The sequence below is a fragment of the Leucoraja erinacea genome, chromosome 32, assembly GCF_028641065.1.
Source record: "Leucoraja erinacea ecotype New England chromosome 32, Leri_hhj_1, whole genome shotgun sequence".
In the NCBI taxonomy this organism is placed as follows: Eukaryota; Metazoa; Chordata; class Chondrichthyes; order Rajiformes; family Rajidae; genus Leucoraja; species Leucoraja erinaceus.
This window is the reverse complement of record NC_073408.1, coordinates 14,329,329-14,354,834: the sequence shown is the minus strand read 5'-3', so window position 1 is coordinate 14,354,834 and position 25,506 is coordinate 14,329,329. Positions and strand designations below refer to the sequence as shown.

The 25,506-nt window shown below is 41.9% G+C and overlaps 1 protein-coding gene across 1 annotated transcript in view; it reads left to right on the top strand.

Annotated features, from left to right (window-relative positions):
* Positions 1-318: 318 nt before the first annotated feature.
* LOC129712402 (sialic acid-binding Ig-like lectin 13) overlaps positions 319-25,506 on the top strand; it is a 46,823-nt gene continuing 21,635 nt past the window's right edge. Inside the window, exons 1-4 of the mRNA XM_055660804.1 lie at positions 319-721; positions 2,218-2,565; positions 4,172-4,462; positions 6,349-6,666. Of these exons, the coding sequence (XP_055516779.1) occupies positions 673-721; positions 2,218-2,565; positions 4,172-4,462; positions 6,349-6,666 (1,006 nt within the window). The 5' untranslated portion in view covers positions 319-672. The remainder of the gene's footprint in view (positions 722-2,217; positions 2,566-4,171; positions 4,463-6,348; positions 6,667-25,506) is intronic.

Here is a 25,506-nt window from a genome sequence, read left to right as displayed (position 1 = left end):
AGCACTTCAGATCTCATCTGGGTAATCTACAATTTAGTATGAACAATGAAAATTAGATTATTACATGTGCTGCAATTTCAGGTAATCCTGTGCTCCCTTTTCTCTCATTTTTGTCATTGTGTAAAAAAAGTTGCCCGTCAGATTCCTATTAACTCCCCCTTCACTTTAAACCTAATGCTATAGGTTGAACAAGGGCGGAAAAAGCATTTTTCAGTGGTGCCAGTGCAGGAAGTGAGAGTTAAACTTTATCAAAATGCTTCAATGGGTGAAAGAAACTTATTTGAAGTAAGACAACCTTGCTGCAGCGAATTATAAAAGGCACTGAAGTCACTCTGACGGCGCATTGACTGGGGTAGCTGTTTTAGATGCTGTGACATTGTGTTTGATTCCGTTCTCTTCCAACACGCACTCTGTGGATTTCATTGACACAGATCCTCAGTGTTTGCTTGAACAAAGGCAGTGATATTAATCTAGGGAAAGTGAAAACTTCCTTCGGCTCGAACGTAACTTCCTCTGCTCAGTACACCCTCTGGCATTTCACAGTCTCTGATATTCTCCGTCTGAGATGCGAGTTCACAGCGGACGGATCATCCTCACTTGACATTTGCACGATTGGAGCTGACCGCGGGCGGAGAGTTTAACATTTCCAGGGCCGGTCAGAATCGGGTAAAGATGCAACTCCTCCTGAAGCTGCTTTTCCTCCTGCATGCAGGAACACAAGGCAAGTTATGTTGATCGGACAATCTGTGGACCAAGGAGCCGTGATGAGGATCTTCATTATGTGGCATATTGCATCGATAGGTAGTTCAGGAGCTAGTCTGTTATTAAAACAGCAAGTCGATTAATATCTCTGCTCAAAGGCCGAGAAACCCTTCAAAATATTTAGTCTCCATTTAATCTATATTTTTAATGTTGGAATAAAAGTTTTGCATCTTCATTGACTGCGATTGCCTGCAAAGATTCAAATAGTTAAAACATTTGAGATATAATTCGGTCACTACAACTCCATCAGAGAGCACAAAGCAAGAATCTTACGAAGGTGTAGAAACGAAGAACAGCAGATTCTGGTTTGCAAGTGAAGACACAGAGTGCTGGAGCAACTCAGCGGGTCAGGCAGGCAGCATCCCTGGAGAACATGGATAGGAGGCGTTTCGGGTCGGGACCCTTTTCCAAACTTTGAAAAATCATCTCATCCATGTGCTCCTGAGATGCTTCCTGACCCGCCGAGTTACTCCAGCCACTTGTGTCTTTTCTAGCGTCCAAATATCACGGTGCCACCTGCCACCGAATCTGCTGAGAGAAGGCATTTGCAACCATCATGGAAGCGAGAATCGGTGTTTGAAATCGTCAGATTTGAATGCGTTTCTTTTAAGTATTGTTTCCGTTAGAAAACCAATCCCTCGTTCAGTGTGTAAAGTGGATGTTTATAGGGTGATTTCACCAAAGGTCAAATGAGCGTAGACCCCCCCTCACGTGATCGAAAATTTTAACTGGAGGACATCTCTCAGTTCGGTACATGTAAGTGAATGGGGAAACACGCACTTTCCCACCCGTTAAAAACATGGAAAACGGCCGATTTTTGAGCTGAAATTTTCTGTGCTAGTCGGGGTGACCGTGAAGCACAGCGACCTAAAATTTCAGGCAAAATAAAAGATAGAAAGTAAGGTAAATACAAGAGGGAACTGAAGGTGGAACACAGCGGAATTGAACAGCAAACATTTGCCGTGGAGATTTTAAGATCCAAAATATCGGGAATTATCGCGTTTGCTCGCTAAATTTCATCAAAAGTAAGTTAATAATGCCTTCCTTTTGATGAAATTCAGCGAGCAAACGCGATAATTCCCGATATTTTGGATCTTAAAATCACCACGGCAAATGTCAGCTGTTCACTTCCACTGCTTTCTACCTTCAGTTCCCTCTTGTAATTACCTTACTTTCTATCTTTTTTTTTGCCTGAAATTTTAGGTCGCTGTGCTTTACGGTCACCCCGACTAGCACAGAAAATTTCAGCTCAAAAATCGGCCGTTTTCCATGTTTTTAACGGGTGGGAAAGTGCGTGTTTCCCCATTCACTTACATGTACCAAACTGAGAGATGTCCTCCAGTAAAAATTTTCGGTCACGTGAGGGGGGATCTACGCTCATTTGACCTTAGGTGAAATCACCCTATTGAACTACTAACGGGAGTATCATTGACAAATGTATTTATTTTCCACCAGGAGTTCCGCTAATCACAAATTTGATCCAGCCACGTCTGGTCAAAGTGTGCAGAGGCGAGTCCGTCACGTTAAACTGTACGTTTAGTTATAATGGAAGTGTGAATGCCTGGCTCCGCGTTTCATGGTATCGGAAATCGCCTGGAGGGGCTGATATTACTTACAACACGAACAACTCGCTCTGCATTCCTCACCCCCTCTGGGGTGGTTTCAACAACTGTACAGTATCACTGATGATTGAAAATGTATCGTTTGGTCACTCTGTTTACGACTACATCTGTGCGGTGAAGGTACCAAATGTCTTCCCTCCAATTTATGAAACGGGCCAAGGAACACGAATACAGGTTTATGGTAAAGTATTTGTAATACCATGATGATCTCCAGTCTCGCCACTTTATGTTTATGAAATCAATAATATTATTGACCCAATTAATTTTTAAACTTCTAACAAAGTAGAGGCAGTGGTAGATCTTTTTCATGATTACAGCTATGTGCTCTGCTTAAGCGAGGTCATCTGAGATGTTATCATCCAGGAATTTGAAGTTGCTAACTCATTCCACCATTGACCCAATCTTAAAAACTGCATGTTGTCGCCCGACTTCACCATTCCAAAGTTAATGATTTGCTACTTTGTTTTGTTGACCTTGAGTGAGAGTTTGTTGTTGCAGCACCAATCAACCAGTTGTTCCATCTCTCTCTTGCGGACTGACTGATCACCACCCCTAATTCAGCTAACCACTATGGTGTCATTGTTGAGTTGATAGATGGCGTTGGAGCTATGCTTAGCCACATAGCTATGGGTGAGAAAAGAGCAGAGCAGGGTTGGTCTCCTTTGTTTGCAACAATTAAGTCTGAGGAGCAATTAAATTGCAGTGCATTAAATTATGTGAGGTCTCAACAAACAAACCAGAAAGGACTTGGATCTCGTTGCCCGGAGTAACTTAGAAGCATAGATGTAATTTAGCTGGTAGACAAAATTGGGTTGATGTTGTGAACAAATAAATTCACTTGGACGTACACAAAAATGCTGGAGAAACTCAGCGGGTGCAGCAGCATCTATGAAGCTTCCTTCGCTCCATAGATGCTGCTGCACCCGCTGAGTTTCTCCAGCATTTTTGTGTACCTTCGATTTTCCAGCATCTGCAATTCCTTATTAAACAAATAAATTCACTTAATCAGTGGCAGTGACTGGAATTCATCACCAGAATGGGTAAAAGAAGTAGAAATCTTCACCAAATTTCATGTACCTGAATAAGCACTTGAAGTGCATCACTTACAGGGCTTTGAACTTGAGAAGTGAGAGTAAATTTAACGTATGTTTTAGAGCAGCATGTATCTCCTACACCAGGGGTTCTCAACCATTTTCGTCCCGATTACCACTGGCAACTTTAATAGCACATAACAATGTTATTTCACTTATATATGAACAACTAATGATGAACAGATACCGGTATGCCAGAACCAAACACAGTCAGTCAATGAGAAAAAATATGTACAAAATCCAGACTCAACAAATTTACCCCCTAGGTAGGCGAAATTTACCCTCTGGGGGTAAATTTATCCCAGGTTGGGATCTCTTGTTCTATACCATAAATTTCTACAGTGATTATTATTAACTCAAGTTACCACTATTCTCTCACTGAAATGTTTTACTGTGCATTACTGTGCATTACAAGTATCGCCAATACTAACCAAAAGACTGTGAGTCTGTTGGATATACATGATCTCATTTTGCCAGGACCATGGAGTAATATTATAATGGTCCAGCATATATTTGATCCTTGATGCGTCTCAGCTAAAGAAGGGCTATATTTTTTTTATAATTCTACATCATTAATTTAACATATTCTCTATGAAAATAGAGCAGAATTTTGGACAACTTACTCTGTCAGTAAGTTTCACTAACATTGAAATGTGTGATATATAGTTTAATACTTTATGCTTTATCTTCTCTCAGATCTTCCAGAAATGTATATACGGAGTGATACTTTGGTTGCTGGTCATGAATCCACTCTAACCTGCACTGGCAAGGGATTGCATGACAAGGATATCTCCTTTACATGGACATGCACTTCTACAAATATCACTGCACCAACTTTTGAAACAGACAGGAATGGCACACTAGTTGCCACCAGTCATTACAAGATTGTCCCAAGAGTGGAAGACAATGGAACTGTTTGCAGTTGTCAGATTAATCATTCCGTTTTTAGACGGCCAGCTGTAAATACGATCAAACTGAATATTATGTGTAAGTATCATCTATAACTTTTGAAGTGGTATTCAATGGTTGCTAATCTTTGAATTCTTATTGTATGCACATTGTTGTGTTATAACTGATATGCACTGTACATCACCATCTATACCAGTCTAACTGAATGTCTTCTGCATCTACTTTACCTGTTCATTGACCCAGTTCCATTAGTTTTATCACTTACATTTTCTCTAATTTATATTGTTCTTGGTTTCTTCTATTTTGCCTTCCTCTCTTGTCCTGTTACTCAGACCCAAAGTTTCAATTCACCTTTCTCAATTGCTTTTAATTAATCTGCCCCTAATTGTCTTCTAACTATGATGATTATTTCCCAGATTTGAATCATTCTCAGTTCAGTTTGAAGCTTATTTATAGATATCTCTTGGTAATCCTATGTGTGTGTCTCCCCACCTCCACTGAGGCAATCTTAAAAGCTAATCCAGCTAACCTTCCTTCGCAATCAGAGTTTATGACACTTACAGGGTGGATCATTATTCATCATCCCTCTCCCTTCCATATTCATGTTCTATCCTATTTATTTTAGAATTGGACTTTTGCCATCTAAGTCCTCATTGTGCGTGTGTGCATTGATAAAAGTATTTCAAATATAACTAATTGCTCCTTCTCCAAACTTCTTGGCTACGGCCTCACAGAGGTTCTATGTTCCCTTTCACCAAAACTCACTTTCTTCTGTCCTTATCCATCTCCTGCAACACTTCACCCTTTGGTTGGTGGCGCGACTCACCCGTTGCAGCGCCCCCTACAGCCTTTCTGTCTTTTTTTTATTTTTTGTCTAGTTAAATGTAGTGTTGGTGTTTTTTTTAATACTAGTTTTAAATGTGGTATATGTGGGGAGCAGGGGGGGGGGGGGGGGGGACTTGTTTGTGTGAATTAAATTGTGTGTATGTCTGTAGGAAATTGTCTTTGTTTGTATGGCTGTGGAAACAGAATTTCGTTGACAATAAATTGTATTGTTTTGTATAGTATTGTATTGTATTTTGCATCTCTGCTTGTTTTGTACTTCATTGCAATGAGTGGTATCTTCTTCTCGCTATTTTCAATGCCCGTCTTATGTACTTGTCTTAACCTTAGGTCTTTGAGTTCATAGCCCTCTGTCCTGCAATAACTTTGTTTTCAATATCAATTCCTCTATTCATGGCCACACCAACAATATTCCCTTATCATGTGTAGGATGAAACTGCAGATGCTGGTTTAAAAAGAAGATAGTTGGAGTAACTCAGCGGGAGTAGGGTCTCGACCCAAAGCGTCACCCATTCCCTCTTCAGAGATGCTGCCTGGCCCGCTGAGTTACTCTAGCATTCCCTTCACAGGTGGCCCTAGTACTCTCACCATATGCAGGGGTATCTGTGATCATTTGTGGTAGCCGTATAAATCACTTACAACCCCACACCCACCTGTGTTCCGACAGGTGAAGGAAATCACCTAAGAATTATATTACTGGGTTGACTCTTCAAACGGTTAGGCATTTGGACCTCCATTTGCTACGTTTACCAAACACTTCATCTCGTTACTACCAGCTGTATAACCATCGAACAATTCTACATTTCTCCAGTCGTAATGTCGAAGATTCTCAACTTTCATCGTGCAAATGGTTCATTAAGCTCTAGCATTCACTCCCCTTTCCTCTCCGCATCAATCCCTCACTCTCCATAGACAAGAACAAGCTTAGCTTTTTGTTACGTATTCGATTCTTTCCAACTTGGCTTCAGTGGCAGTCCGTGTTGTACTGAGGCCCCTTGAGAATGATTAGCTTTCAGAAGTGCAAAATTTGATTGTAAATAGCTGTTCTGTGTCTACTTGCATGTTAATTCTTTTCACATTGCTTTAATCTACAATAAAGTGTACATTATCTTTACCGTTAGATGGACCACAAGATCTATTAATAACATACAGGTTGAAAGCAGTGGATACTTTTCGACTGATCAATGATAGCATCATCTTTGTTGCTGCTGATTCATTCCTGGAACTGAATTGTCGCGTAGATAGTAATCCGGTGCCCACTGTTTTCTGGACAAATGCTACGGAGAATCATAATGTAACGTTGCAAACTGGAGTCGGGTTCAACAGTTCAAAAGAATGGATACGTTTCCAGCGTAAAGATGAAGGAATGTATTGGTGCATGGCAAAAAACGACTACGGCTGGAGAAACAGAAGTATCTCGATAAACACAAAACGGAAAGGTAAATAGAAATGTAATTATACATGTGCCTAGGTAATTGAGGTGGAATCATTCTTAGCAAATAACACCTCAGCTTAATTAGTTCAATGTCTTTTTTATTGATCTTAGTGATTGATCAATTGTAATATTTTATTTATTTTACAAATCATATGTAGTAAAGACGATTTACTGCTGTCATCTTCAAATGCTTTGATTTTATAGTGTTTCCATTGAAGAATTGGAACATTTAAACATTAGAGTGCTGTAGTTTTGTTTATAAATGGCAGTGTGTCTCTTTGAAAGAAATATGTACCCTGCTGTCAAATATAGTAAAACGATTGCAGTGTATTTTTTTTATACTTTTTATGTTTCTCAGAGCTGAAACATTACATTTAGTTGAAACCTTGAATTTTCTTTCACAGATTATCCTTGGCTTTATGCCCTGGTCCTGGTCCCCCTAACTACTGCCATCATTTTGGCAATAATATATTTTTGCCTGTTCCGAAATAGGTAACAAAAAGGTAAAAGAGGGTGTTCGGTGGGGGGATTGTGGAGGGGGGGGGGGGGGGTGGTAAGGGGTGGTGTGAGTTGGGGTGGTTGTGCGGGGAGGGGGCTGTTGGCGAGGTTTGTGGGTAGGCGGCGGGGCTTGTGAAGGTGGGGGGGTAGTGTGGGCTGGGGAGGTGGGGGAGGGAGGTGCGGACGAACTGGGGTTGTGGGGGGGGTGTTTTGGGCGGGAGGGGTTGTGGGGGGGAGAGAGCTCAGAGAAAAGAGGGAAGAGCCATGGTGAAGAGGGGGTATCACGGGTGAGGGGGACAGGAGCCAGCAAGGGAGCTGGCGGTGCGATGGGGATTCACAGCGGGTGCTAGTTGATGGTTGTTCTCCTCCGCCAGGATCAGAGTCCCTGCTCTCCATTTGGCGACATCTCCGACTCCGCGCCAGGCTGGGGTGGGCCGGTCCGCTTCCGGGCCGTCCGAAAATTGTCCGTTTGGAGACCTCCGATGGCCATCCTCAGCTCCAGTAAAGACGTGATGGCGCAGGAAGTGGCGGACCATCCCGGAGAGTGACAGGAGAAAAGACCAATCCATGGGGGGGAGGGGGGGAGAGAGGGAGAGAGGGAGAGAGGGGGAGAGAGAGAGAGAATATCTCGGCTGGTGACTCGGCTATTAGGGGCCTTGTGGACTGAAATTAGTGGTTTCAAGCAGGCCAAACAACTCATTTCATTTTATTTCCATTTCAAGTACAGAGCAGGGCAAACAGCTCATTGCATTTTCAAGCACAGGGCAGGCCAAACAGCTCATTGCATTTTCATTTCATTTCCATTTCCATTGCAGGTTTAAGCACAGGGCAGGCCAAACAACTCATTGCATTTTCATTTCACTTCCATTGCCATTGCAGTTTCAAGCACAAGGCAGGCCAAACAACTCATTTTATTTTCATTAAGGGCTAACAAATCATTTATTGCAAGTACAATGCAGACTCACAGTTCAGTTGGCAATGGCAATAGAAATGCCGACTCACAGCTTAGAATGAGAGTCATGCTCTCTCCCTCACGATCTTGCAGAGTGACTGAGTCACGTCCAGGCATCCGGGGTTTTATAGTCCTGCCCCCCCACCCCCAGAAAGGGCATTACCTTCATCGCGGTGATTGAAAGGCGAGAGTATCTCATGGTTTTTTAAACACTCATAACTTTTTCATTTTTCATTGATGGGAAAAATCCTCAGGACCTGCTCAGCAGAGGAGGACTGTGAGTAAGATGGCCAAAAATCATAGCGATATATGACAGCGTTTTTTTCTAAAATCAATATACAGCACAGACAGGCAGTGGTCAAGATGACACTTTTAATTATATAGATGATATATAGATGATAGATAGACCTACTGAAGTTAGGGAGGAAGTTTGGAGAGGAAATTCATTTCTGGAAAAAGTGCAGCATCAACTCTCCACAAAGCCACCAAGACGTGGAATTATTCATGAAGAGACTTGAAAGGAAAAGCCCTTTTATTTAGTCAACTTTGCAAAGGTTAAAAGGATGAAAGGGAAAGTTGAATAATGAGAGAGTGACATAACATTTCACAAGGGGAGCAGCAAGAAAGTTTTGAAATGAAACTCACTGAGAGTAAATTTTGAAAAAAAAATCTAATTCCCTGTTTGCTGTTAACAGTTTATGGTGGCTTTGAAAAAGAAGAGACAGCAGAGTGAGACTGGATAATATGGAGTCAATTTGATTTAATTGGATTGATTGGATTTGATTGGACTTTTCCATGTCGTATATGATTCTCACTATTAGGCTGCGTGACAGCTTATCTTAGCTTAATAAACCAATATGTAAAATTGAAGCTTGAATGCCATCAATGCCATTGGAATATTTTTCCTGCTGTGAATCTTATCACTGGCATTTCTTTATTGTCAATGCTTTGCTATTTCTTTTCAATTGCTTCACTTAAGGCTAAAGTACACCATCCCCCATGCATTTCCTGTTCAAGAGTGCATTGGAATCACCCAAAAAAACCTCAAGACTGCGGAACGCATTTCTAGTGCAATGTACAGGCCTTTGTTAACCAAAGCGTGATGTGTTCTGACCACTACATCTCCATATTTCTCATCACCCAGACCTTTTCAACATGAATGTATAGTATTATTTCACCACAACTATGGAGCTATATCAACACCTGAAAATTTATACATGCAGATTTCAGAAAAAATGACATGCTGCTTTACAAAACCAGGCCAAGATTCGAGGAAATTGGGTCTGAAATACATCCTCCTTGATGTAGGAAGGAATCTATCGATGCTAATCCATTCTTAGCTCTGTGCAAGAGAGAATATTTAGCATATGTATTTTGGGAATTTTGTTTCTAGCTCCAAGTTTAACGAGCCTGGATAGAGTGGATGTGGAGATGATGTTTCCACTAGTGGGAGAGTCTAGGCCCAGAGGTTATAGCCTCAGAATTAAAGGATGTTCCTTTAGGAAGGTGATGAGGAGGAATTTCATTTGTAAGGACATGATGAATTTGTCGAATTTATTCTCACAGAGGGCTATGGAGGCCTGGTCAGTGGATATATTTAAGGCAAAAATAAATATATTCCTGATTAGTACGGGTGTCAGGAATTATTGGAAGAAGGCAGGAGAATGGGGTTAGGAAGGAGAGATGGATCGAACCGTCGGCAGCGGCGACTATGGAGGGTCAAGGTCCCATACACAGATGAACAAAAGGAGGAAGACTGACTGAACTCTATTGCCTTCCATCACAGTGATCACTGTGGTGGATGTTTATGTTAAGTTTTATCGTTCTTTTAATTGTGTTGTGTTCTTTTAATTGTATAGCTGCATGGTAACTCAAATATCACTGTACCTTAATTGGTGCATGTGACAATAAATGTGAATTTGATTTGCTTTGATTTGACTTGATCTTTCTGCTCAGCATTCCTCATGGATGAGTTTCCTAACTCCACACTAAGATTTAGTAAAAACATGTATTCATATGGCAATTGCCTTTTCCGTTCCACATTTATGGCTTGTTGTATGCTTATTTGGAGGGCAGATTGATTAACAGCTAGTGAATGGCCACAACAGGTTTTAAATCAGCAATTCAGACACTATTTAAATGCAAAAATAGACAATTGCAGTGAAGTGGCAAAAAAAATGGGAGCTAATGTATCAGCTACACATATACTAAATATTGGCCAGAATTATCTTGGTTGGTTTGGGGAAGATCTCATGCATCAGTTGTATAGGGCTCTGGTGAGACCACATCTGGAGTATTGTGTACAGTTTTGGTCTCCTAATTTGAGGAAGGACATCCTTGTGATTGAGGCAGTGCAGAGTAGGTTCACGAGATTGATCCCTGGGATGGCGGGACTGTCATATGAGGACAGATTGAAAAGACTAGGCTTGTATTCACTGGAGATTAGAAGGATGAAGGGGTTCTTATAGAAACATATAAAATTATAAAAGGACTGGACAAGCTAGATGCAGGAAAAAAGTTCCCAATATTGGGCGAGTCCAGAACCAGGGGCCACAGTCTTAGAATAAAGGGGAGGTCATTTAAGACTGAGGTGAGAAAAAAAATTTCACCCAGAGAGTTGTGAATTTATGGAATTCCCTGCCACAGGATGGATTTAAGAGAGAGTTAGATGGAGCTCTAGGGGCTAGTGGAGTCAAGGGGTTATGGGTTGAAGGCAGGCATGGGTTATTGATAGGGGACGATCAGCCATGATCACAATGAATGGCGGTGCTGGCTCGAAGGGCCGAATGGCCTCCTCCTGCACCTATTTTCTATGTTTACAATTACCCATTTTGCACTGAAAAAACAAGGCTCATTTCTACACTAATAATGATGATACTCATTGAAAATCACATTAAAAAATAGCTGAGTATTAAAATCCCACATGGTTTTTAGTCAAGTCAAGTCAAGTCAAGTTTATTTGTCACATACACATACGAGATGTGCAGTGAAATGAAATTGGCAATGCTCGCGGACTTTTGGTCCCAAACTTAAAATTACTTAGAATTATATAACAATTAAAAAATGAATAATTTGAATTTTAAAACATCTTAAGTTATGATTAAAGTAATCCTACTATTTCATATTTTGGCTTTTCCTGTTAGTCACTGAAGCAAATAAATTGGATTTAACATTGGTCCACTGATACATAATTTCTTCCATCTCAAAGATGGTGTAATAAGGCAGGATTTGAAAAGTTCCAGTGTTCTCTGCTCTAAGTTGTTCTTTTCAAAGAACAGAGGAAATAAAAAGTGGATGGTACAATAGCAGCCTGCATACATGCATTTCAGCTTGCTTGTACAATGAACTGTTACAAGAAGACAAAGTAAAAAGGAAATGTGTAAAGATTGGAAGGGACAGTGGCTTTACGCTTGCAGTTCTTATGCTTGGCTTGGTTTGGAGCTACATTTGTACAATGTGGTTAACTGCAGCATTTGTGTGGAGCATTGTGTGGTATGCAGCTGGATGTGCCTTTTTGTATAGCTCTGGTGACCACAGTAAAAAATAGTAGTCCCCTACAAATTGTCTATTTTTCAATTTTAATCATTTTATCTCAACTACAGATAAAATGTCATAACATTTTGGGAAGTATTTGGAGTGAGATGTATGATCAGAGAAATCCTTTGCATACAGCGTGCAAGTTATTTTTAACCCCTTTTTCCTGCAGTTACAGAAAATCTAGCAGGCAAGCAGGATGCTTTCTCCAACCACCCCCATTTGAAGGCCACTATCTTCCACCGCATCTACTCAGTGCTTGGTACCTACTTCCAGCAGCCACTGGTTGTCCTCTAGGATGCACCGAGCTGCAGCCTGGTCCATGCCGGTCACCAGGGCGAATTCGGCGCAGAGACATTCACGGCAACGGCACCATGCTTCCGACGCCTCCGACGGCCCGGGACTCTTACACTGAGGCTGCTCCAAATTCAATTTTAACATGGAATGGTGATGAGAATACAACATTTAGTTTGGCTTCAATTTCCATCATGAAAATTGAAGTCAAACTAAATGGTGCATTTACATTACTATGATCACTTTCAAACTAACCTATTTACTCTCATACTATTATAACAGATCCTAGTTCCATTTATTCACAAACAAGATCACAAATCACATTTTGAATTCCCAAACACAATGTGATTGTGAATAAATGCAGTATTTTGTTGGGGAAATCTGTATTTCTCACATAAATGCAATAGAAAGTACTATGCAAAAACTGGATTTTTGAAAATGAGTATTTTGCATGCAACCTCATGTTTTCACAAATATCAGTATGGAATACTGAAAATCAGTACACTGTACTACTGAATTGTGAAACCATTTTTGAAATGTGAATTTATAATTCTTGATTTTGATTCTATCATATCCTTATAACGATAAAACTCAGATCTTGGATGTGTGTGTGTACGTGTGTATTTATTTATTTGTTTATGTGTTTTCACATCTTCTTGAAAAGATGACGCGCAAACGGGAAATTTTGTACATATTCTGGTAGAGATTTCCCCCCTGGAGTCAAAATTCGACTTACCTGAAAACGTTGTGCTTTATTTCTTGAGTTATTAATAAAAATGTTCACAAATCCAATCAAACTTTGAAATCAAATGCCTGTTTTTCGCTGATGACGTGACAATGAATCTGCCTGCCATCTGCTCGCGCTGCGACTGACATCACCTACTACCACTCCCTCCTCCCCCCGTTGTTCAAAAGTCGCCCTGTCGACTGAAGACCAAAGATCATAGCCGAAGACTGCGTCGGCACAACCTGCGCTCCTTTGGTCCATGCTCATTCGCTCCCCCACCCGCTCGCGCCTCGGCTTGGGTCTGTCCCCTTCCCCTCTCTCCCTCTCCCCTCCCTCCCTCCCTCCCCTCTCTCTCCCTCCCCTCTCTCTCCCTCACCTCTCTCTTCCCCCCTCTCTCTCTCTCCCCCTCTCTCCCCCCCCCTCTCTCTCTTCCCCCCCTCTCTCTCCCCCCTCTTTCTCTCCCCCCTCTCTTATTCCGCCTTCGAAAGCCTTGTCCTCAGGCTTAACAGTATGAGCTGCCAAGGCTCAGAGAGCAGCAGCGATAGTGGCGACGAGCCGCTCTGGGGGAAGAAAAAGCATATGCCCTCTCTGTCTTTGAGCGCAATGCCAGGATTTATCCAGTTGCTGTACGGCTACAAGAGGGCCAAGGAGCCCAAAGGCAAGGCTCCCTCTCGCCTGGTGTAGAATTAAAAAATATTGCGCCTCAATTTGTTTTTTTCACTCTGGACTTTTTTTGGGGGGAAAAAGGGGGGGTGCGACCGCACCCATTGTAGCCCCCCTTCGGATGGCAATGAGAGCGATCACTGGCCTTGGGGTTACCCAGCGAGGGTGTGGAGTGACTAACTGGGGGGAGGGTGTGGGAGGGGGAAAGCGTAGTGGGAAAGCGTGGTGTTGCCGAACAAAACACAACTGCCATAGTTTGGTAGATCACCCACGCCCCCAGTCGCTTGTGGCGCAGAAACGTTGCAGACAAGGGGGGCTTATAATTGGCTCAGGGAGGGGGCAGTGGCGCGATCTGCTCTGATAGGAAATGCCATAAATATTGGTGTTGGGCGCCCTTTTGGAGAGAGAACCTCAGCCTTGGACCGTGTCGCGAACGGTGTCTGGTGATTTTGAACACCCTGCGGTGTGCTCTGCTGTGTATTCTGGGTCTGTATGTGCATTCGGGGATATTCGGGGATACGTGAGTGTATGTACCTTATTTAGTAGTATAATAAATGACTTAGTGAATCAAACTCTGATAACTGAATCCTGTTTCTGTTCATAAAGAAATGTGTGGAGGACTGCATCCTTACAAAAACCTTCCAAGCGGGGCCTGAATGCAATCACCTCCAACAAGGCGAAATAAGGAGGCAGCTCGAATGTCTGCGAAACATCACTCCCTGACGAGCTCAATGCATTTTATGCACGCTTTGATGGGGAGAATACTGATGTGCCTTCCCAAGCCCCCATTTCACTGTGATGGTATTTCAGTCTCAGTCACAGAGGCCGACGTCAGAAAATCCTTCAGAGGGGTGAACCCTCGAAAAGCACCTGGTCCTGATGGTATACCCGGTCGTGTTCTAAAAACCTTTGCGGACCAACTGGCTAGAGTTTTTACGGACATTTTCAACCTCTCACTTCTGAGGTCTGAGGTTCCCACCTGCTTTAAAAGGGCATCAATTATACCAGTGCCCAAGAAGAGCAAGGTGACGTGCCTCAATGACTATCGACCAGCGGCACTATCGCCTGTGGTGATGAAGTGCTTTGAGAGGTTGATCATGGCGCAAATCTAGTCCTACCTCGACAAAAACCTGGACCCACTGCAGTTCGCTGACCGCCACAACAGATCAGCGGTGGATGCGATCTCGCTGTCCCTCCACTCTGCTCTGGACCACTTGGACAACAAAAGCTCATATGTCAGGCTGTTATTCATTGATTACAGCTCGGCATTTAATACAATCGTCCCCTCCAAGCTGGTTACCAAACTCGCAGAACTGGGTCTCTGCGCATCCCTCTGCAACTGGATCCTCGACTTACTCATTCACAGACCACAGTCTGTTCATATTGGTGGAATTGTGTCAGCCTCGAAAACAATCAGCACGGAGCACCTCAAGGCTGCGTGATCATCCCCCTGCTGTACTCACTCTATACTCATGACTGCGTAGCCTGTCATAGTGCGAACTCCATCATCAAGCTCGCTGATGGTACCATTATTGTGGGACGTATCACTGATGGGGATGAATAAGAGTATAGAAGAGAGATTGAGCGACTGTCCATATGGTGCCAGCACAATAACCTGGCCCTCAACACCAGCAAAACCAAGGAACTGATTGTGGACTTTGGAAAAAGTAGGATGGGGACCCACAGTCCCGTTTATATCAACGGGTCGATGGTTGAAAGGGTCAAGAACTTCAAATTCCTGACCGTGCACATCTCTGAAGATCTTTCCTGGTCCGAGAACACTGATGTAACTATTAAGAAAGCACATTAGCACCTCTACTTCCTGAGAAGATTACAGGGAGTCGGTTTGTCAAGGAGGACTCTCTCTAACTTCTACAGGTGCACAGTTGAGAGCATGCTGACCGGTTGCATCATGGCTTGGTTCAGCAACTTGAGCGCCCTGGAGCAGAAAAGACTACAAAAAGTAGTAAGCACTGCCCGGTCCGTCATCGGCTCTGACCTCCCTTCCATCGAGGGGATCTATCACAATCGCTGCCTCAAAAAGGCTGGCAGTATCATCAAGGACCCACACCAACCTGGCCACACACTCATCTCCCCGCTACCTTTGGGTAGAAGGTACAGGAGCCTGAACACTGCAACGACCAAGTTCAGGAATAGCTACTTCCCCACAGCCATCAGGCTATTAAACTTGGCTCGGACAAAACTCTGAACATTAATAGCCCATTATCAGTTTATTTATTCATGTGTGTATATATTTATATAATTCTATATGGACACACTGATCTGTTCTGTAGTCATGCCTACTATGTTCTGTTGTGCTGAAGCAAAGCAAGAATTTCATTGTCCTATCAGGAACACATGACAATAAACTCTCTTGAATCATGAATCTTGAATCTTGAATCCAGTGATTCTTCAAATATTACATGTGGTTTACATAAAATATCGCCAAACGTGCACAGCAATAACTTTTGATACCATGAGGAAAATGTAGAATGGCTCGCGGTTTTATAAAGACTGAATCATGTAGTTGGCCAGCAATTATGTATTGCTATCATTGATTTTTACGTTCCCATTGCAGATATTATGTGTAAATTCTAATTAAATGCTGGACTTGAGTAAAGAATTGTAGTTCCCCTCCATCTAGCAAAAAATTAGAGTTATCATGCAGAATCCATTGCCCCAATTGTTACGATGTAAGAATGAAATGCTTCTCATCAGGCACACACCCTGCCTGAGATCATCGCCCACCAACTCTGGAACTGTCCGAGACGACAAGAAGGTGACCCAAAATCAAACCTATTTCCATATTTGCACAGGAGGTTGGCCTCCCACAGCAGACGTGGATAGAATAGTAAGATAATCCACAGTCGCACATCTCAGGCAATGGCTTCATTACTGATGCATTTGTAAGGGTCCGATTTAGGTAGAATTATTTCCAATGATAGCTCTTACATGGAGAGCTCTTACATGTGCGTATGTCCAGTTGATTTTGTTACCAATTTTCTGAGGCAATAAAATAAAGACAAATGAGGAATTTATTTATCAATGCTTTGGACAACCTTCTCAAATCCAACATTATTAAAGAAACATTTTGCCATTACAAACAGTCCAGGCCCATATAAGGAGGTTTATGGCTATTTCTTTCTCAACTTAAACTCAATAACGGGCGAGTTTGCTAAGTTTGCATTATTTCTAGAGCCGTGGAGTCATACAGCACAGAAATAGGCCCGTCACCTCAACTGGCCCATGCCGAGCAAGATGACCCACCTTTACTGGTCCCACCTGCCCATGTTGGCCCATATCCCTCTGAACCTTTTCAACCATGTACCTGTCCAAATGTCTTTCAAATACTTTTGTCGTACCTGCTTCAACTACCTCCTCTGGCAGCTTCTTCCAGAAACTCACTACCCTGTGTGTGAATAAGTAGCCTCTCGGGTTCCTGTTAAAATCTTTTCTCTCTCACTTTATACATATGTCCACTGGCTCTTGATTCCCCTACTGTGGGTAAAATATCCTGTCCATTTACGCTATCTATTCCCCACATGATCGTATATACATCTATCACAGCATCCATCATCCTCATACGCTCCAAGGAATAAAGTTCCAGCCTGTCCAGCCTTGTTTTGATTTGAATTTATTGTCATTGTCTTCAATTAAGAGACAACGACATTCTCTTACCCTTACAGTCATATAAAAAATAAAAATAAATAGCATCTCCCTTTAGCTCAAGTCCCAGCAACATCAAGACAACAGACAATAGACAATAGGTGCAGGAGTAGGCCATTCAGCCCTTCGAGCCAGCACCGCCATTCAATGTGATCATGGCCGATCATCCCCAATCAGTACCACGTTCCTGCCTACTCCCCATATCCCCTGACTCCACTATTTTTAAGAGCCCTATCTAGCTCTCTCTTGAAAACATCCAGAGAACCTGCCTCTGCCTAAAGCAGAGAATTTCACAGACATCCTCGTAAATCTTCTCTGAACTACATCCAGTTTTATATTTGACCAGCAGATGGTGCAAGAACTACACTAGGATTCAGTACATAAATCAAAGTGCAGATAACTGCAGCAACTGTAGCAACAGTTTTTCTGAAAGTAAGAAAACTACAAATATGGAGCTAAGTAAAAGTCTGATTATCCGACACACTTGCGAATTTGGAAGTTGGTTGATTGTTGGAAGTTGGTTGATCTTTAAGAGCCCTATCTAGCTCTCTCTTGAAAGTATCCAGAGAACCGGCCTCCACCGCCCTCTGAGGCAGAGAATTCCACAGACTCACAACTCTCTGTGAGAAAAAGTGTTTCGGCGTCTCCATTCTAAATGCCCTTAGTCTTAAATTATTTCTTAAATTCTTAAATAGTATTTACTTTAGCTACCTCAACAAAGTAATTGGTTCTTGCTTGATACCCTTATTTTTCCAAAGTAGAATTGTTCTTACTTGCTGACTATCTAGCTTCTCCACATAAATGCCTTTCTTCTTCATCTGCAAAGCAGTGAGAGAAGACAACCAAATAATGGGCCAATTTATCACATGAGCCATCGTACTTGAGTACATTGATTTCTCACAACTGATCACCACTGGGAAAGGCCTAGATTTTTCACCAAATAGGGTGCAAAAGGTAGTCACCGTAATGGAGAGATTCAGCGTGAAAACAGACACTTTGACCCACCAAATCTGTGCCAACTTACATTATATTTTATCATTATACCCATGTTATATTACATTTAATGCACCAAACCAAATGTATTTTAAGCATGTAACTGCTATGTTAAATTTATGCACAAGGTGGCGCACTGGTAGAAAAGATAGGAACGGCATCTACTGTGCCAATAGGTCTGGTTATGATATGGCCGTGTACAGATGCAGGGCAGTTCCACATATGCCATATAAGAGGTTAATTCACAATCTGACCACAGAATATAATACAGAAGAGTAGAGTCAAAATCAAGTAAACAGTTTAATGCCTCTGTTTATCACCTTCACTATGATCTTCTATCTATGAATCTAAAATTCAGTTGGGCCATTTCTTGCATCTCTCCCTTTTTCTGTATCTCTCTGTCACTGTCTCAGGAGACTAACAATCTACTGACATTTAACATAGTCCAACTGACTCGCACAATGATCTTGACAAGACTTCCTCCCACATGGTCTCTTGTAAACAAAGAAAATAGGTGCAAGTCGAGGTCATTTGGTCCTTCGAGCCAGCACCACAGTGCTGTAAGTCCACCTCTCTTTCCCTTTCTCTCAGTGTCACCTTTTCTGTTGCATCTACTCTCAAGAAGAGACTTTCCTTTCCAGAACACAGGCTCTGGTAAAGTTATTTTCATCATAGGTTTAAGGTAATAAGGTTTAAGGGGAAAGGCTTAATAGGAACCTGATAGGGTGGAGGGTGCATGGAACGAGCTGCCAGAGGAGGTAATTGAGGCAGGTACTATCTCTTGCAGTGTTTAAGAAACATTTAAACAGGTATGTGGATAGGACAGGTTTAGTGGGATATGGACCAAAAGCAGACAGGAGGGACTAGTGTAGCTGGGACATGTTGGCAAGGTGGGCCAATGGGCCTGTTTCCATGCTGTATGACCCTATGACTCTATAACATCTCAAATGTCCTCCACAAAATGTGATTTCTCCTCTGCTGTGGTCGATGGACCTCCCGTTCACATTTCCTCCATTTAACAAAGATACTATTCCCTTGGTCTTTACCTTGCCACCAGCTGCGATGGGATCCCACCAGCAGTCACATCTTCCCCACCCCATCTCTTCCTGCTTTCCCTCTGCCACTCACTAATTCACTTATACATTCCCACCCACCTCTCCCTGCCCCCCTAGCTCTTTCTACTGCAACTGTAAGAGATGCTACACTTGTTCCTACACCTATGTCCTCACTACCATCCAGTGACCTAAACAGTATTTCCAGGTCAGATGTAGATTCACAATCTGCTACAACTTTGTCTACTCAATTTGTATTCCTGATGTGATCTCCTCTACATCGGCGAGACCAGCTGTAGATCAAGCAGCTGCCTCGTGGAAGTGCTCTGTCCCTAATGGCTATTCTGTCTTCCCATTTGCCAGACCTTTCATCTCCCCTTCCTACTCACACTGACCAGTCTGTCCTAGGCCTTCGCATGACCATGGTGAGGTCTAATCCAGATTGGAAGAACAGCACTTCAGATCTCATCTGGGTAATCTACAATTTAGTATGAACAATGAAAAACAGATTCATACATGTGCTGCAATTTCAGGTAATCCTGTGCTCCCTTTTCTCTCATTTTTGTCATTGTGTAAAAAAAGTTGCCCGTCAGATTCCTATTAACTCCCCCTTCACTTTAAACCTATGTGCTATAGGTTGAACAAGGGCGGAAAAAACATTTTTCAGTAGTGCCAGTGCAGGAAGTGAGAGTTAAACTTTATCAAAATGCTTCAATGGGTGAAAGAAACGTATTTGAAGTAAGACAACCTTGCTGCAGCGAATTATAAAAGGCACTGAAGTCCCTCTGACGGCGCATTGACTGGGGTAGCTGTTTTAGATGCTGTGACATTGTTTTTGATTCCGTTCTCTTCCAACACGCACTCTGTGGATTTCATTGACACAGATCCTCAGTGTTTGCTTGAACAAAGGCAGTGATATTAATCTAGGGAAAGTGAAAACTTCCTTCGGCTCGAACGTAACTTCCTCTGCTCAGTACACCCTCTGGCATTTCACAGTCTCTGATATTCTCCGTCTGCGATGCGAGTTCACAGCGGACGGATCATCCTCACTTAACATTTGCACGATTGGAGCTGACCCCGCGGGCGGAGAGTTTAACATTTCCAGGGCCGGTCAGAACCGGGCAAAGATGCAACTCCTCCTGAAGCTGCTTTTCATCCTGCATGCAGGAACACAAGGCAAGTTATGTTGATCGGACAATCTGTGGACCAAGGAGCCGTGATGAGGATCTACATTATGTGGCATATTGAATCGATAGGTAGTTCAGGAGCGAGTCTGTTATTAAAACAGCAAGTCGATTAATATCTCTGCTCAAAGGCCGAGAAACCCTTCAAAATATTTAGTCTCCATTTAATCTATATGTTTAATGTTGGAATACAAGTTTTGCATCTTCATTGACTGCGATTGCCTGCAAAGATTCAAATAGTTAAAACATTTGAGATATAATTCGGTCACTACAACTCCATCAGAGAGCACAAAGCAAGAATCTTACGAAGGTGTAGAAACGAAGAACAGCAGATTCTGGTTTGCAAGTGAAGACACAGAGTGCTGGAGCAACTCAGCGGGTCAGGCAGGCAGCATCCCAGGAGAACATGGATAGGAGGCGTTTCGGGTCGGGACCCTTTTCCAGACTTTGAAAAATCATCTCATCCATGTGCTCCTGAGATGCTTCCTGACCCGCCGAGTTACTCCAGCCACTTGTGTCTTTTCTAGCGTCCAAATATCACGGTGCCACCTGCCACCGAATCTGCTGAGAGAAGGCATTTGCAACCATCATGGAATCGAGAATCGTTGTTTGAAAACGTCAGATTTGAATGCGTTTCTTTTAAGTATTGTTTCCGTTAGAAAACCAATCCCTCGTTCAGTGTGTAAAGTGAATGTTTATTGAACTACTAACGGGAGTATCATTGACAAATGTATTTATTTTCCACCAGGAGTTCCGCTAATCGCAAATTTGATCCAGCCACGTCTGGTCAAGGTGTGGAGAGGCGAGTCCGTCACGTTAAACTGTACGTTTAGTTATAATGGAAGTGTGAATGCCTGGCTCCGCGTTTCATGGTATCGGAAATCGCCTAGAGAGGATGATGTTACTTACAACACGAACAACTCGGTCTGCATTCCTCACCCCCTCTGGCGTGGTTTCAACAACTGTACAGTATCACTGAAGATTGAAAATGTATCGTTTGATCAATCTGTTTACGACTACATTTGTGAGGTGAAGGTACCAAATGTCTTCCCTCCAGTTCATGAAAAGGGCCAAGGAACACGAATACAGGTTTATGGTAAAGTATTTGTAATACTATGATGATCTCCAGTCTCGCCACTTTATGTTTATGAAATCAATAATGTTAAACGCAGTGACATTTGAACCAAGCCATTTACAGATACTTTAACAGACATAATACCAAGCAGACCCAATTAGAAATAAGATGACATGAACACTTTTCGTTTCAACTAAATTAATAAGGCATATGACGACACAAAGGGCTGGAGCAATTCAATGGGTCAGGCAGCATTCCAGGAGAACATATCTGGTCTAGACCTTCTTCAGACCATGTTCCCCTGAGACGTTGACTGACCCGCTGAGTTACTCCAGCACTCTTTCTTTTGTAAACCAGAATCTGCAGTTCCATGTTTCACAGAGGTACTTCAAGGTTGGTGTTTTCAGCTTTTTTTAGTAATACACGGCTTGTGATTCTGTTGCGTTGTCTCATTTGATCTTAAATCGTATATGAATACCAACAGTGACAATATTGCTCCATTTCTCTTTCTTTTCACATTCTATTCTGTCCATACCAAAGGATGAGCTGGTTTTACAACAGTTAAAAAAATAACTCTTTGAGATAGTTTGCTTGACTGCATTCAGTTAGGATTCAGTTTGTGATAGATCTCAATCTGCCAATGGAGGAAGGGATGACAGGTCAGTATGGGAATGGAAAAGCAAATTGAAATGGATAGCAATTGGCAGCTCTTTCCCAGAGTGAGCAATGGTGGGTAGATAGGGATGGTGCATGGAAGGGAACATTTTAAGGGGAGTTCACTTCTTGTACTAAGAATTAATGGAAACAGAGCTCAGCCAAGTCAAGCTGTTTATTGTCATTGGCACAAGAACGGTGAGGTATAGGTGCAACAAAAATCTGCACACAGAAACATAAATTATAAGTAAATTTATTACATAATCACATTTAATCACATAAAATTCTACAAGACTAAAAAATGGAAGAAGACTGTAAAACACAATAAGTAAAACAAACAAGTCCATGGTGTTCCATTGTCGTGGAAGGATTGGGGTCGTGTGGGTTGGTTCAAAAAAGTTGTAGGAAAGTAGTGGTTTCTGAACCTGGTGGTGTGATACTCTAGGCTTTTATACCTTGCCCTATGGTAACAGTGTGAAGAGGGCAAGGCTTGGATGGAGAGATAATAGATGCCACCATCTTGAGGCATGTAGGTGGGGAGGCCTGTGGTTGTGATTGCCTGAGCTGAGTCTAGCCTCTTGAGTTCCTATGCATTGAAATTTCCATAGCAGCCCAAGATGCAACCAGTCAGAATACTTCCTACAGTACATCAGTAGAAGTTTCTTTGCATGTTGCATAACCTGCCAAATCTTTTTAAACTTCTAACAAAGTAGAGGCAGTGGTAGATCTTTTTCATGATTACAGCTATGTGCTCTGCTTAAGAGAGGTCATCTGAGATGTTATCATCCAGGAATTTGAAGTTGCTAACTCATTCCACCATTGACCCAATCTTAAAAACTGCATGTTGTCGCCCGACTTCACCGTTCCAAAGTCAATGGTTTGCTACTTTGTTTTGTTGACCTTGAGTGAGAGTTTGTTGTTGCAGCACCACTCAACCAGTTGTTCCATCTCTCTCTCTTGCACACTGACTGATCACCACCCATAATTCAGCTAACCACAATGGTTGAGTTGATAGATGGCATTGGAGCTATGCTTAGCCACATAGCTATGGGTGAGAAAAGAGTAGAGCAGGGTGCTAAGCGGTTGGAAATTATATGACTGCCTTGGTCACCTTTGTTTGCACCAATTTAGTCTGAGGAGCAATTAAATTGCAGTGCATTAAATTACGTGAGGTCTCAACACACAAACCAGAAAGGACTTGGATCTTGTTGCCTGGAGTAACTTAGAAGCATAGATGTAATTTAGCTGGTAGAAGAATTGGGTTGATGTTGTGAACAAATAAATTCACTCGGAGGTACACAAAAATGCTGGAGAAACTCAGTGGGTGCAGCAGCATCTATGAAGCTTCCTTCGCTCCTAGATGCTGCTGCACCCGCTGAGTTTCTCCAGCATTTATGTGCACCTTTGATTTTCCAGCATCTGCAATTCATTCTTAAACAAATAAATTCACTTAATCAGTGGCAGTGACTGGAACTCATCACCAGAATGGGTAAAAGAAGTAGAAATTTTCACCAAATTTCATGTACCTGAATGAGCACTTGAAGTGCATCACTTACAGGGCTTTGAACTTGAGAAGTGAGAGTAAATTTAACGTATGTTTTAGAGCAGCATGTATTCAATAAATCTCCTACACCAGGGGTTCTCAACCATTTTCATCCCGATTACCACTGGCAACTTTAATAGCACATAACAATGTTATTTCACTTATATATGAACAACTAATGATGAACAAATACCGGTATGCCAGAACCAAACACAGTCAGTCAATGAGAAAAAATATGTACAAAATCCAGACTCAACAAATTTACTCCCTGGGTAGGCGAAATTTACCCTCTGGGGTAAATTTATCCCAGGTTGGGATCTCTTGTTCTACACCATAACTTTCTACAGTGATTATCATTAACTCAAGTTACCACTAGTCTCTCACTGAAATGTTTTACTGTGCATTATTGTGCATTACGAGTATCGCCAATACTAACCAAAAGACTGTGAGTCTGTTGGATATACATGATCTCATTTTGCCAGGACCATGGAGTAATATTATAATGGTCCAGCATATATTTGATCCTTGATGCGTCTCAGCTAAAGAAGGGCTATATTATTTTATAATTCTACATCATTAATTTAACATATATTCTATGAATATAGAGCAGAATTTTGGACAACTTACTGTGTCAGTAAGTTTCACTAACATTGAAATGTGTGATATATAGTTTAATACTTTATGCTTTATCTTCTCTCAGATCTTCCAGAAATGTATATACGGAGTGATACTTTGGTTGCTGGTCATGAATCCACTCTAACCTGCACTGGCAAGGGATTGTACGACAAGGATATCTCCTTTACATGGACATGCACTTCTACAATTATCACTGCACCAACTTTTGAAAGAGACAGGAATGGCACACTAGTTGCCACCAGTCATTACAAGATTGTCCCAAGAGTGGAAGACAATGGAACTGTTTGCAGTTGTCAGATTAATCATTCCATTTTTAGACGGCCAGCTGTAAATACGATCAAACTAAATATTATGTGTAAGTATCATCTATAACTTTTGAAGTGGTATTCACTGTATTGCTAATCTTTGAATTCTTATTGTATGCACATCGTTGTGTTATAACTGAAATGCACTGTACATCACCATCTATACCAGTGTAACTGAACATCTTCTGCATCTACATTACCTGCTCATTGACCCATTCCATTAGTTTTATCACTTACATTTTCTCTCATTTGTATTGTTCTTGGTTTCTTCTATTTTGCCTTCCTCTCTTGTCCTGTTACTCAGACCCAAACTTTCAATGCACCTTTCTCAATTGCTTTTAATTAATCTGCCCCTAATTGTCTTCTAACTATGATGATTATTTCCCAGATTTGAATCATTCTCAGTTCAGTTTGAAGCTTATTTATAGATATCTCTTGGTAATCCTATGTGTGTGTCTCCCCATCTCCACTGAGGCAATCTTAAAAGCTAATCCTGCTAACCTTCCTTCGCAATCAGAGTTTATGACATTTACAGGGTGGATCAATATTCATCATCCCTCTCCCTTCCATATTCATGTTCTATCCTATTTATTTTAGAATTGGACTTTTGCCATCTAAGTCCTCATTGTGCGTGTGTGCATTGATAAAAGTATTTCAAGTATTTCAAGTATAACTAATTGCTCCTTCTCCAAACTTCTTGGCTACGGTCTCACAGAGGTTCTAGGCTCCCTTTCACCAAACCTTTCACCACCACCATCTCCTGTAACACTTCACCCGTTTGCATCTCTGCTTGTTTAGACTTCATATCTCTCTTTCTCTACCAACAAAAGTTGATTCTTCTCTGCAAGCTTTTGCAATGAGTGGTATCTTCTTCTCGCTATTTTCAATGCCCGTCTTATGTACCTGTATTAACCTTAGGTCTTTGAGTTCATAGCCCTCTGTCCTACATTAACTTTGTTTTCAATATCAACTCCTCTATTCATGGCCACACCAACAATATTCCCTAGGAATTTGGACCTCCATTTGCTACGTTTACCAAACACTTCATTTCTCTACTACCAGCTGTAT